The sequence below is a fragment of the Ovis aries genome, chromosome 1, assembly GCF_016772045.2.
Source record: "Ovis aries strain OAR_USU_Benz2616 breed Rambouillet chromosome 1, ARS-UI_Ramb_v3.0, whole genome shotgun sequence".
Taxonomy (NCBI): domain Eukaryota; kingdom Metazoa; phylum Chordata; class Mammalia; order Artiodactyla; family Bovidae; genus Ovis; species Ovis aries.
Window position 1 is genome coordinate 203,970,787 of NC_056054.1, and position 13,047 is coordinate 203,983,833.

A 13,047-nucleotide genomic window follows, 5' to 3' on the forward strand; every position below is an offset into this window, starting at 1 on the left:
TTCTTCTCTGGCCTCTTCCTAGTCTTCTAAGAAATACATATCCTCAATATACTACTTCTGTGTGTTTTATTTTCAGGCCCCAAATTTTCCCAGTACTGTTACATACGTAAACCTTTTTGGTGCTTAGGGATAGTTGAAGGTCTTCAAATAGCTCAGAGAACAGTGGGGAACTTAGCACTGACTAGATAGTTAAAGATGATAAAGAATTGTTACTAACTTTTTTAAGATATGGTAATGGTTTTCAAGGAGATTTTAAATTTTAGAGAGATAGAAGCTGAAGTATTTATGGAAAAGACTTAGGCTATATGAGATTTGATTCCAGATATATGGAAGGATGGGGTGGTACAGATGAAACAATGCTGGTTGTAAGTTGATAATTTTTTTAAGATGAATGTTTGATACATGGGAGCCCATTATACTGTCCTCTCTATTCTTGTATATGTTTGACATTTTTCTATATTGGAAAGATAAAAATAAGTGACCAGAGGAAACCTAAGAAGAGATCTATATCTTTACAGATACTCAAAGGTATTTGTCCATGTCTCGCAGACTTAACTTGATTCTTGGAGGGCTGGGGGTGGGGCGTGGGAGAAATCTGTGTTATATGTACTTCTGTTTCAGAGTACTCAGTCTGGGGTGCACAGACTGGGGCTCTGCATTCAGTTTTTGGCCCAGTCTCATTTCTGCTCACCTTCCTGGAAGCATTCTCACTGCTGCTCACAGGTTGATACAGTCTCCATTTATTGTTGCTGCTATATCCAGGTATAGGTGCAATTATGAAGCCCAGAAACTATTCAGCTACAGCTGAATTTCTGGAAATGTATAAACAGACAGAAAGCCTTTAGGTATAGAAAAGTTAGTGCTAGTACTGCAGTGCCACCTGGATTCACTGAGAGTTGCAGTTGATTGGGGGCTATTAGGCATTGTCTTAAACATTTGAAGAATGATTTGGTCCCTAAAGCCAGCTGCTGTCTGTCCACAGTTAGTTCTCACAATTGAGTTGTGATCCCTGAGGTGAAGGAGGTTTGCTGGCATTCCCTTGGTGTATATTAATAATAAATTCTCTCTTGGATTGTTGTTTTCCATGATCAGTTGACAGGGCTGTTCCAGTTTACTGTCAGACTGGCATCGGAGACAGAAGCTCGCTTCACCTCAGTGGAGAGGATCGACCACTACATCAAGGTCAGGCTCCTGCAGGCCTTCTGCTGCAGTCTGACTTTTCGGGCAGCGGTTTTACCCTTTCACCGCCTGGAATAAATGTCCCAGGAAGATGCTTGTTTTCTCTGCCTCATCTTGTCCCACAGGAGAGGCAGCATCTCTCCAGTATGCATGGAATGCAAAAGAGAATATCATAAGATTTTCCTAAGTGTATTTGTGAATTGTGGTCTGATTGAGAACTTACATTCATCATCTAATTTCCAAAGTGTTCCTAACCTCATTAATTCAGTTAAGCAGACAAATGTAATATTTTCCTTATACTATTTAAAACCAGGTGTTATTTCAAGTCTTAGTCTAGTTCATTTGGTTCTCAACCAGGGATGACCATCAGAGTCCCATATGGAGCTTGAGGCAAAGACTAACATAGGCCTCATCTCTAAAGATTCTGATGTAATAGGTTTGAGATAGGACCCAGACTTCTGGAGTTTCAGTGGCTCCATGCCTAATTCTATACTGTGTTCACAGTTCAGAAACCAGTTAACTGCATTGGTACTGAGATGATCCAGCTCTTCCCACCTTCCCCCAGGAACCCCTGCAGTCCTGCAGTGGGGCGGTATCTTCCTCCTAGTTCAAGGTCTGAAAGCAATTTTCTGTAGAGAGAAACAGCAATTTTCTTGAGTAGTTAACATTCTCACGTTGAACTCATTTCTCAGGAGTTACCTATTTTACAAATTGCCCAGAGACTTTTTTTTCCACTTATATCATCATTTACATGGGCAGAATACATTCCAACTTCCAACTAGAATATTGACTTACAAACACTGTTTTGAAGAACTGCCCTTTCACTGAGAACTAGTATGTTATGTAACTGCTTTTTCTAGCAGGGACATGTCCCACTGATTTGTTTTGGCAATGAACCTGATCAGTCATAGGATATTTCTTAAACTTATAAATGACTGTTATCAGGAAGAATGGCAGATAGCTATCTGATAAATCTGCTAATAGCCATTTATGTTTATACATGAGCCTCTTGGCTGGGTACTCTGGTCTGTGGGCAATTTGTGACTGTACATGTTGTGTTTGATTTAGTATCACTGTTGGTGTGGGTCTCTTGCTGGAAAGGTCAGGGTGATGGTCAGCCATGGTACAGAGTGTACTTTGCACAAATCAGTCACATTCCTGAGAACTGGTTCCCTGCTGCCCATCCACAGCCTGGAAGCCTGTCCCAACACAGAGTTTTAGACTTGAGTCCCTACCCTCAGCCACCAGAGCACTGCAGTCTTTGACCTTTACTTCCCTGTGAGGCTATAGGCTCCGTGACTAATCACCAGAGAGTTTTAAAAACATGGGGAGGTGTGACTATAGATGGCCAAAATTACCCAATAATTATTATTAAGCACAACATTATTAAGCTGGAATGGATTTCTAAAATCATCTAATCCAGTCCCGAGAGTTTACAGATGAGAAACTAAGACAAAGACTAAAGAATTGGTGTATCCAGTTCACGCAGCTGTTAGTGGTAGAGTTGGGATTAGTGTCTGAGTCTCCTGGATTGACTGAGATGGCTCAGGGTGCTTGGCTCTCATTAAATGTTCCATGAACGCTAGTTTTGCTTCTTTGAGTTTCAGTTCAGTTCAGTTCAGTTGTTCAGTCGTGTCCGACTCTTTGCGACCCCATGAATCGCAGCACGCCAGGCCTGCCTGTCCATCACCAACTCCCAGAGTTCACTCAGACTCACGTCCATCGAGTCAGTGATGCCATCCAGCCATCTCATCCTCTGTCGTCCCCTTCTCCTCCTGCCCCCAATCCCTCCCAGCATCAGAGTCTTTTCCAATGAGTCAACTCTTCGCATGAGGTGGCCAAAGTACTGGAGTTTCAGCTTTAGCATCATTCCTTCCAAAGAAAGGCCATTGGTTTTCAAATGATGGAACCCTGTTTCAAGGGGAATGTTTTCAAAGAATTCCACTAAAATCTGCTGTTGCTAAAGAGGGATAGAAGGCCATTGTAAACTGCCAAGGGTAGAGGCAATTGTTCTCTGTCTGTTTATTGGTGATGAGCGTTTACTGCCAGGGGCTCTTTCGCAGCAAGGGAACAGGGCAGCAGCTCTCTCTATGGTTGCTACGGGTATCCTGGTCTTACTTCTGTGACAAAACCTTGCAGCTACCCTAGAATCTGTGGTCAGTCTGAACTGGCCTTTTCTGTCTCCCCAGACTCTATCTTTGGAAGCACCTGCCAGAATTAAGAACAAGGCTCCCTCCCCTGACTGGCCCCAGGAAGGAGAGATCACCTTTGAGAATGCAGAGATGAGGTACCAAGAAAATCTCCCTCTGGTCCTGAAGAAAGTGTCCTTCACCATCAAACCCAAGGAGAAGATTGGCATCGTGGGTCGAACAGGATCAGGTAAGGATCCCCTCTCTGAAGAAACGTTTGAATCAACCAGAGTCAAGTTTAGGGCCCACGATTTGCTGCTTATTGAATATCACTCTCATCTCTTCAAACCAGATTCCTGTTAGATGAGTAATTAGTGTCTCACATCTCTGAAACCACTTTTTTTTTTCTTCCCACAGAATTTTTATTTAGTTGCAGTCATAGGATATGTATGGAGTAGGGAATGGAAAACCAATTCAATATTCTTGCCTAGGAAATTCCATGGACAGAGGAGCCTGGCAGACTACAGTCCGTGGGGTTGCCAAGAGTCAGACATGACTGACCATGTGAGCATGTGTGCACACACACAGGATGTGTAAAAGATGGTGTTATACTTTTTAAATTTAATTTTCATAAGGTGAAACCACTTTTTGAGGTTTATTTTCAACACTGCTTCAAAACATTTAATATTTTTTCTAATCATCAAAGTATACATTCTCAATGCAGAGCACTTGAAACGTGTCAGTTCAGTTCAGTTGCTCAGTCATGTTCGACTCTGCAGCCCCATGGACTGCATCACGCCAGGCCTCCTTGTCCATCACCAGGTCCCAGGGCTTGTTCAAACTCATGTCCATCGAGTCAGTGATGCCATCCAACCATCTCATCCTCTGTCATTCCCTTCTCCTCCTGCCTTCAATCTTTCCTAGCATCAGGGTCTTTTCCAATGAGTCAGTTCTTCACCGCAGGTGGCCAAAGTATTGGAGCTTCAGCTTCAGCATTAGTCCTTCCAGTGAATATTCAGGACTGATTCCCTTTAGGATTGACTGTTTGATCTCTTTGCAAAGGGACTCTCAAGCATCTTCTCCAGCACCGCAGTTCAAAAGCATCAATTCTTTGGTGCTCAACTTTCTTGTGGCCCAACTCTAACATCCATACATGACTACTAAAAACACCATAGTTTTGACAAGATGGACCTTTGTTGGCAAAGTAATGTCTCTGCTTTTCAATATGCTGTCTAGGTTGGTCATAACTTTTCTTCCAAGGAGCAATTTCATGGCTGCAGTCACCATCTGCAGTGATTTTGGAGCCCAAGAAAATAAAGTCTGTTAATGTTTCCATTCTTTCCCCATCTATGAAGTGCCATCTATGCCATGAAGTGATGGGCCCAGGTGCCATGATCATAATTTTTTGAATGTTGAGTTTTAAACCAGCTTTTTCACTCTCCTCTTTCACTTTTATCAAGAGGCTCTTCAGTTCCTCTTCACTTTCTGCCATAAGGGTGGTGTCATCTGCATATCTGAGGTTATTGATATTTCTCCCAGCAAACTTGATTCCAGCTTATGCTTCATCCAGCCCAGCATTTTGCATTACGTACTCTGCATGTAAGTTAAATAAGCAGAGTGACAGTATACAGCCTTGATGTACTCTTTACTAATTTGGAACCAGTCGGTTGTTCCATGTCCGGTTCTAACTGTTGCTTCTTGGCCTGCATACAGATTTCTCAGGAAGCAGGTAAAGTGGTCTGGTATTTCCATCTCTTGAAGAATTTTCCAGTTTGTTGTGATCCGCACAGTTAAAGGCTTTGGCTTAGTCAATAAAGCAGAAGTAGAATATTTCTGGAAACATATAGCAAAGTACAAAAGGTGAAAGGTACACATAACTCCACTACCCAGAGATAATTAACTGCTAGCATTTTGGTGGATATCTTATTAGGCTATCAACAAATGTATTTTACAAAAATGAGGTACTTTTACCCACACTGTTTCATGGCCTATTTATAAAATTACCACGTATTTTCCATGTCAATTAATATTCTATGACATGATTTCTATGCAGTATGACATAAAATTCTGTTTTATAGATATATCATAATTTATATTAACCCAGATCCAATTGAAGGGCAGTGAGTTGTTGTCAATTTTTCGCTTTTATGAATAGCACCACAGCAACATCCTTATTTCTATGAAGTCAAAATATACAAAAAGCTTAAGGTCTTTGTGATGTGTTACAAGTATAGTCTTGTATTTATTAGAAGGCAAGATAGCTCTAAATAAGGAATCTGTGTTCCTTCGAAGACAGAAATTATTTGAGTTCCCTACTGTTCTTAGAAGTGTGTTTCTTTCCGCCTTTCTTTCCTGAATAACATTTCAAGATTGAGTCTTGGCTTCTTTCACTAACCTGTTCACCCTTGTGTAAGAGTTCTCTCTGAGTCACTTCTCTTGAGCTTTCTGGGCTCTATGCTCCCTTGGCACCAAAACTCCTTTAGCTTTTTTTTTTCTTGCCATTAAAAAATAGTCTTTTCTAGTCAATTTACTTTAAAGAATGTGGTAATCAGAAAAGAAAAAGCTATTTCCTGCTCCCTCTTTGAAGGCATTATTTCACGTCAAAACAAGATACGGCCTCTAGGTTTTTACACTGGAGAGAGAATGCCCAGCCATGAGGGTGACTGTACCCGTGGCTCTTACTTTGCTCCCTCCCACAGATTCCCTCTGCTGCATTGGCCTCCTAGGGGTGCACTGCTCACCTAAAACCTCTGACCTCCCTTCTTGTGATGTCCTTTTAACACACTAAGACAGATCAAAATTTTCACCAAGACTTCATTAAAGTATAAGTAGATGAGAGATAAAAATAAAATAAAATAATTCTAAATAGCCTGACTTACAAAGTCTAAACTGTAATCTTAATAAGGTCCTTTCAAGACTGTGACATAGGTCCTGGCTCTCTGCCATGGTTATAACCACCTGAGGACATCATGGCTTTTTTTTTACCAGCACATTCCATCTGTGCAGAGGTAGTCTAGACTCAGATCTTTTGTTAAAACAGAACAACTTAACCTATTTATTTAAGCACTATTCCTTCCATCATTCCTTCAAGATTTATGGTGCTCAGATAAATGGTGCTTATCATTTATTTGAGCACCATTCCTTCCTTTGAGCATCATTTATTTGAGCACCTTAAATCTTGAACCACTGCCTTGGCACTGAAGGGGGCCCTCCACCTCCTCCCTTCTACCTGGGTGAGAGACCACTAGCCAGATCCCCCAGTCCTGCAAAAGCCACTCCCAGGAGGAAAGGCTCCTTGAGAACTGTTCTGCTACATGGATTCAGGCTTCCCAACTCGCAGATGGACATGAAGACCCCTTCCGTAAGGAGACGGACAGTCAGGGTTCCCAGAGGTTGTTTGACAGGGGTCAGATCTAGACTGCAGGTCTGTGGCTACAGACACTGGGGCAAGGCAGATATTTGTATCCTCGCTGACCTCTGAGTAGACAGTCAGGAGGCTGCCATGAGGAGTCTCTTAAGTACATGGAGGCAGAGCAGGGAAGGAGAGTCAAGAACCAGAAAACTGGGACTTCTCTGGCAGTCCAGTGGTTAAGACTCTGGCTTCCAGTCTAGAGGGTATGAGTTTGATCCCTGATTGGGGAGCTAAGATCCTGTATGCCTCAGCGTGTGGCCAAAAAAATTTTTTTAATAAATAAATAAATAAATCAAACTAGTTTAAAAAAGGTATTTTTTTTTTAAAAGACAACCAGGAAAACTGCTCAAACAACTAAAAACCCATAGTTCTGCATCTAAATTGTGGGTCTGACTTGCAGAAAGATAGACAGGACTATGTCAAACTTATTTTTTTTTGATGGGGGAAGAGCACTGAGCTTTTTAAATATATATGTAAGTATTTAACAAAGTTGTTTCAGTTCTCAAAATCTGTTTCAGGGAAATTTTCCGAGGTAGGAGCAGTTTGAGTGATGACAAGGTCACCATAGCATTATTCTGCTGCTACTATCTGGTCACTAAGTCATGTCCAACTCTTTGCAACCCCATGGGCTGTAGCCTGCCAGGTTCCTCTGTCCATAGGATGTTCCCAGCAAGAATACTGGAGTGGGTTGTCATTTCCTTCTCCAGGGGATCTTCCCAACCCAGGGATCAAACTTGGCAGGCAAATTCTTTACTACTGAGCCACCTGGGAAGCCCTATAGCATTATTCTAGCAAGTTTTAATTAAACTACATGTGCAACATTAGAGGACTGTTTAAATAAGAGTACAGCCACAGAATGGAAATTATTGTAGCCACTAAAACTTTATCTCAAAAAGGTAATAATATAATTGAGTGCTTGCTATGTAATGTTCAATGGAGAAGATAGTTACAATATTTCTCTGCTATCATCTCAACTCTTAAGGAAACAAACTAAAAGGAAAAGTGTCAAAAAAAAAAAAAAAAAAAGGCAGGACTTTCCTGGTGGTGCAGTGGCTGGCGCTCTGTGCTCCTAGTGCAGGGGTCCTGGGTCTAATCCCTGGTCAAGGAACTACACTCCACATGCAGCAACTTAAAAAAAAAGATCCCACAACTGAGACCCACTGTAGCCAAATAAATAAACAGATAATGTACATACATAATTTTTTTTTAAAGCAGTAGTTAGATAATGGGAAATTGATGTTATCTGCTTGAATTGTTTATATCATTTTTTAAATGAAAAGTCAATTATGAAAGGCTATTCTGCCTATCACTGTGATCCTGAACTTGCTATTTTATCTCCCAAACCTGCTTTTTTATATTTTCCTATCGGTTGAGAATCCACAGTCACTCATTTTCTCAAATCCCAGACTCCTTTCCTTGTTTGTTTAGCCTAGAACTCCCTTCCCTAGCTTCGTGGCAGTGAAAGGCCTTGTCCTGTTTTTCTCTCCTGAGATAAGGGGACAGAAGAGAGACAACAGCTTGTCCTCTGACTTTCCTCAAGCTCCTAGCTCTTGGTTCTTGCCTGAGAAGCATCAAACCCTGTGTACCTGTACCTAAGGTGAAAAGGAGACGTTTTTCCATTTTACTCGCAGGAGAGTGTAATGGTCCCTCCCATTCCTTCTCAGGCTGCAGTATGTTGTATAAGCGTATATGCTCAGTAGCTCCAGAGAGTTCCTTGTTTTTTGTTTTTGTTTTTCTGGCTATCACTTTCTGCATTATCTGAGTTATCTATGTTATCCATTGAAATAATGATTGAACAGAAATAGAAAAATAGATGATGTTGCCCTGAGAAGAAGCCAGTTTTGTCTTCTCAGAATTTGCCAATCAAATGACTCTTGCCTGTCTTCTGACTTATCAGGGAAGTCCTCTCTGGGCATGGCCCTCTTCCGCCTGGTGGAGTTGTGTGGAGGCTGCATCAAGATTGATGGAGTGAGAATCAGTGACATTGGCCTTGCTGACCTCCGGAGCAAGCTCTCCATCATTCCCCAGGAGCCGGTGCTGTTCAGCGGTACTGTCAGGTGAGACCTCAGCACCATGTGCTTCGTGCCATGTCGCAGGCCAGGTGAGTGGGATAGAACCCCGCCAGGGACTGAGATCCAGTGGCCTCTGGTGCGGCACTTTCCCAACACCGTGCACTCCCTGTTGCAGGAAGAGCAGCTCCACAGTGCTAGTCACCTCATTAGTTAAGCAGGACCCGGGGGCCTTGCAGCGGGATGGTAAGAAGTCAGACAGATCTGGACTGTCTGTCTTCAGACAAGTTACTTAGCCACTCCTAAGCTTGTTTCCTCCTCCATGAAATGGGGATGTTACTAAGATCTGTTGTTGTGATGATTGAATGAATTTGTACAAATTTTATAGAAGCGTGGAGGCTGGCGAGCATTCTGTGCATGGAAGCAGCCACCATCATCCCTCGCTGTCCTCTCTCCTAGGGACACTCAAGAGTTGCAGTTCTCTCAATGGTTTTCAGGCATTATTACTACTCATGGTTTCTCATTTTCTAGTATCTTCTGCAAACTTTTGGTTCTTACTCTGGAACGATGTCCCTCTCTGAAATCTTCCAGATTGCCAAAGAAAACATTTCTTTTCTCGACCTGTTATAACAGTAACTATTAAGGAAATACGTTTAACCCCATTGTCTTTTCCTGTGCTTTATCAGGCTAGCCTTAAGCTTTTGCCTCCTAAAAACAATGGGTTTCCATAATTTGTGTTCATTTCTATTAAAGTTGACTCTCTAAATAAAAATAGCTTCAACCATATAGTTGACCTAGATAGCACTTCTTTTTTAAAATCACTCTAAAAGTGATATTGTCATTTTCTCTACTTTTTAGCAGCTTTCAAGAAAAGGTACCAATTTAATTTCAAATAACCACAGTGTTCAGAATTGTCTTTAAAACAGACTCATCCCCCCCACCCCCCACCACTTTTAGAAATGGCATTTGAACTCACTGATTTGAGGAGGTTCGGTAGATAAACTGAATTCTTACCTACATTTATGTGGGGTCAGTACTCTTGGGTGTGTTTATTTTGGCATTTCTCTAAATCACTTGTGAATTTGTATAGTACAGACTGGCTCTGTTGATGATGATAAATGAAAGTGTTAGTCACTCAGTCATGTCTGACTCTTTGCAACCCCATGGACTGTAGCCCACCAGGCTCCTCTCTCCATGGAATTCTTCAGGCAAGGATACTGAATTGGGTTGCTATTCCCTTCTCCAGGGGATCTTTCCCACCCAGGGATTGAACCCTGGTCTCCCAAATTGCAGGCAGTTTCGATGATGATTAATCATTCCCTTTGGGTAAATAAATAACAAGGTCAAACAAGCAACATCAAAGAGAATTAGAATTTATTGAAGACTCAAGTCTAAAGTTAAGAAATTGAGAGATATTACCAAATCTGCTCTTTTTTCCTGTAAATCTCTATTTTTAGGTGCCGTAGGAATGCCTTTGAGAATAAAATTGGCCTAATGATTTTTTGGCTCAGGACAAAAAAAAAATATTTTTCTTATTTTTTGAAAATCACCATTTAGAAGAGAACTAGAAAGTAAGACATGTTATAGACTTCCCATGAATATGCTGCTACCAAGAAGTATCAGTGTTCATTTCACATTTTTACAGCACTTCATTTAAGTCTGTGACTTGGCTTCTGGAGTTAACGGTTAAGAACTGACCTGCTGGCTGCTGTTTGTGGAACATTGTGGAAGCGCAGCCTGTTTGGGAGTCAGGGCCGTTTGTTACCAGCTCCAGAGGCGTGTTGCCACCTGATGGACAGGCTCAGTAGCTGGTGTGCTGCTGCCCGAGTTTTTAGTCATTGAGCTTGGAGCACTGTTTAGTCAGTCAGCTGTGCAAACCTAGGAAATCATATAAGTTACATTTTCTGCTTACTGGAATTTTGACTTTTTAGGTCAGTAGTAGACACTGAGGACAAATTCAATCCCAGACCTTCTACCTTTCCTTTATCCTCTCAAGTTTCTCATAGATCCCAAAGAATATCCAGTGTTTGATATTGTTTTGCTGTTCTTAGAAAATTAGAAGACCTGTAATGAGTTTCCCAAGGCAAGGGCAGGCTAGATCATCTGCTCCCTCAGCTACCTCCTGCTGCTGCTGCTGCTAAGTCGCTTCAGTTGTGTCTGACTCTGTGTGACCCCATAGACAGCAGCCCACCGGGTTCCCCCATCCCTGGGATTCTCCAGGCAAGAACACTGAAGTGGGTTGCCATTTCCCTCTCCAATGCGTGCAAGTGAAAAGTCAAAGTGAAGTCACTCAGTCGTGTCCGACTCTTAGCGACTCCATGGACTGCAGCCTACCAGGCTCCTCCGTCCATGGGATTTTCCAGGCAAGAGTACTGGAGTGGGGTGCCATTGCCTTCTCCAGCTACCTTCTAGAGACTCCAAATTTTGGAACTGTATCTCCACCGCCTTTAAACAGCACTGGGGTGGGTACATCTCCTGGAGATTCCAACTTGCAGTTAAAGTGTATCAGAAGGGAAATCAAGGTAAAACCAAAATTGGACAAACAAAACTCAGAATCTCGAAAGATAAAAATGTCTGAATTGTTCTGCATACAAATATTGATAAATCATAGACCAGATCATTTAGGGGCACACCCCTCCCTGGATTAGCCCTTTCCAATAGCTCATCCTAATCCGATCCATTCCAGTAGCTCATCCAGGCCTGCCTCATCCAGCTGTCTGGGTTTGAGCTCCTGTGTCTGGGCTCCTGTCTGTCTGAGGCCAGCCAGTACTTTCCTCTGCCGTTTGCTCTGATGATTATCTCCATGAAGAGAGGTCCGTTTTCATCCAGACCTAAATACTTTGGCTGACCTTCCCTCTTTCATAGTCCTGGCACTACTTTTCTTTTCCCAGAGGACCTATGCTTCCTGGTCTCAGGAAGCCCATCTCTTTGCCTCCACCCTCGCTTTCCATCCTTGTGGACTGTCTGCAGTCTGGCTTTGCTGGTGGTTAGTCTGCCCCTCAGAGGGACTAGTTGTCCTCAGCTGTCACTCTGGTGTGTCTCTGCGTCTCAGTCTCCTAACCGGGGATGAGCGCATCTCATCACCGGGAGCCTCTCTACCTAGCATCCATCCATTATCAGGAAGCAGTGTTCTCACTTCTTCCTGTTCAGATGCTTTCTCTCCTTTTCTACTTGCCCATTTTATTTTCTTTTTTTCCACTTTTGAGGAATATCTCAAGCTCTCAACTCAAAATCACAACAAAGATACCCGAGCCCACAGCTGATCCACCTCTGCTTTGGTTCATTCCGGGCCAAAACACCTTCAGGCAGAAGCACGTGGTGCTCTAGAAGAAATGGAAGCTGCTCCAAATTTGAAGCAGTTCTTAGAATCTGAAGGTTTTTCATTTGTCTTTTTATTATTTTATTGTGTAAGAGGCCCCCTTTTACTTTTTTTGACATCTGAGTCTCTGTGGAATCAAGGAATCCCCAAAAGCTTCTAGTCTCAATGTCAGCAAGTAATGGTAAATCTAGGATAACTATGAAGAACACTAGATGTTATCTAAGTTTTGTTGAAGTCTTTCTGGCTGGGATTTTGTATGAAATCTCTGTATCTTCATCTCAATTTTGCTGTGAACCTGAAACTAGTCTTTTAAAATTGTCTTTAAAAGAAGGAAAAGATCATTCTGGGGCGTTCCCTGGTGGCCTAGTGGTTAGGATTCTAGGCTTTCACTCCTGGGGCCCAGGTTCAGTCCCTGGTCAGGGAACTGAGATTCTGCAAGCTGTGGCATGGCCAAAAAAAAAAAGTCACGCTGCACCAAACACTGCTACTCTGAAGAACAACAATAACAATAGTATTAGCTAAGCTTATTAAGGATTTATATGGCCTACCGTCCTAAGCATTTAAATTGTATTAATTTATCAAAATTAAAGTACTCAAAATTTGATGAGGGTAGGTACTATTATTATTCCTATTTATAGGTGAAAAAGCTAAAGCCCAAAGTGGTTAAATAACTCGCCCAAAGCTAAGAATTTGAATCTGGGCTATTTGGCTCAGAGCCTGGGTTCTTCCTCACCATACTTGCTGTGTTGTCTCCTGAAGTTCCTACCACATCCTCCTCAGTCATAACCTTGAGCGGTAACCCTGTCTCTCCAAGCACTAAGGTTGGGCCTGCTTCCTCAGGCGTCTTGACCGTTAGTTACCTTTCTTTTTCCAGTATCTTTAAAATTTCATTATCTGCTTTCAGATTTGCAGTAGGTCTCTGTCCCCTTTCCTGAGAAAAATTGTCACACAAACTCTGCTCTTCTCTTTAGTCTTTTTCATATGCTCTACTCTTAACTA

General features: G+C 42.2%; 1 protein-coding gene across 7 annotated transcripts in view; it reads left to right on the forward strand.

Moving 5' to 3' along the window:
• ABCC5 (ATP binding cassette subfamily C member 5) overlaps positions 1 to 13,047 on the forward strand; it is an 81,329-nt gene that overhangs the window by 56,923 nt on the left and 11,359 nt on the right. For all 7 annotated transcript variants that reach the window (XM_060419847.1, XM_012098084.5, XM_060419856.1 and 4 more), the window contains 3 exons: positions 1,093 to 1,182; positions 3,369 to 3,558; positions 8,618 to 8,777. In XM_060419847.1, coding sequence (XP_060275830.1) covers positions 1,093 to 1,182; positions 3,369 to 3,558; positions 8,618 to 8,777 — 440 coding nt within the window. The remainder of the gene's footprint in view (positions 1 to 1,092; positions 1,183 to 3,368; positions 3,559 to 8,617; positions 8,778 to 13,047) is intronic.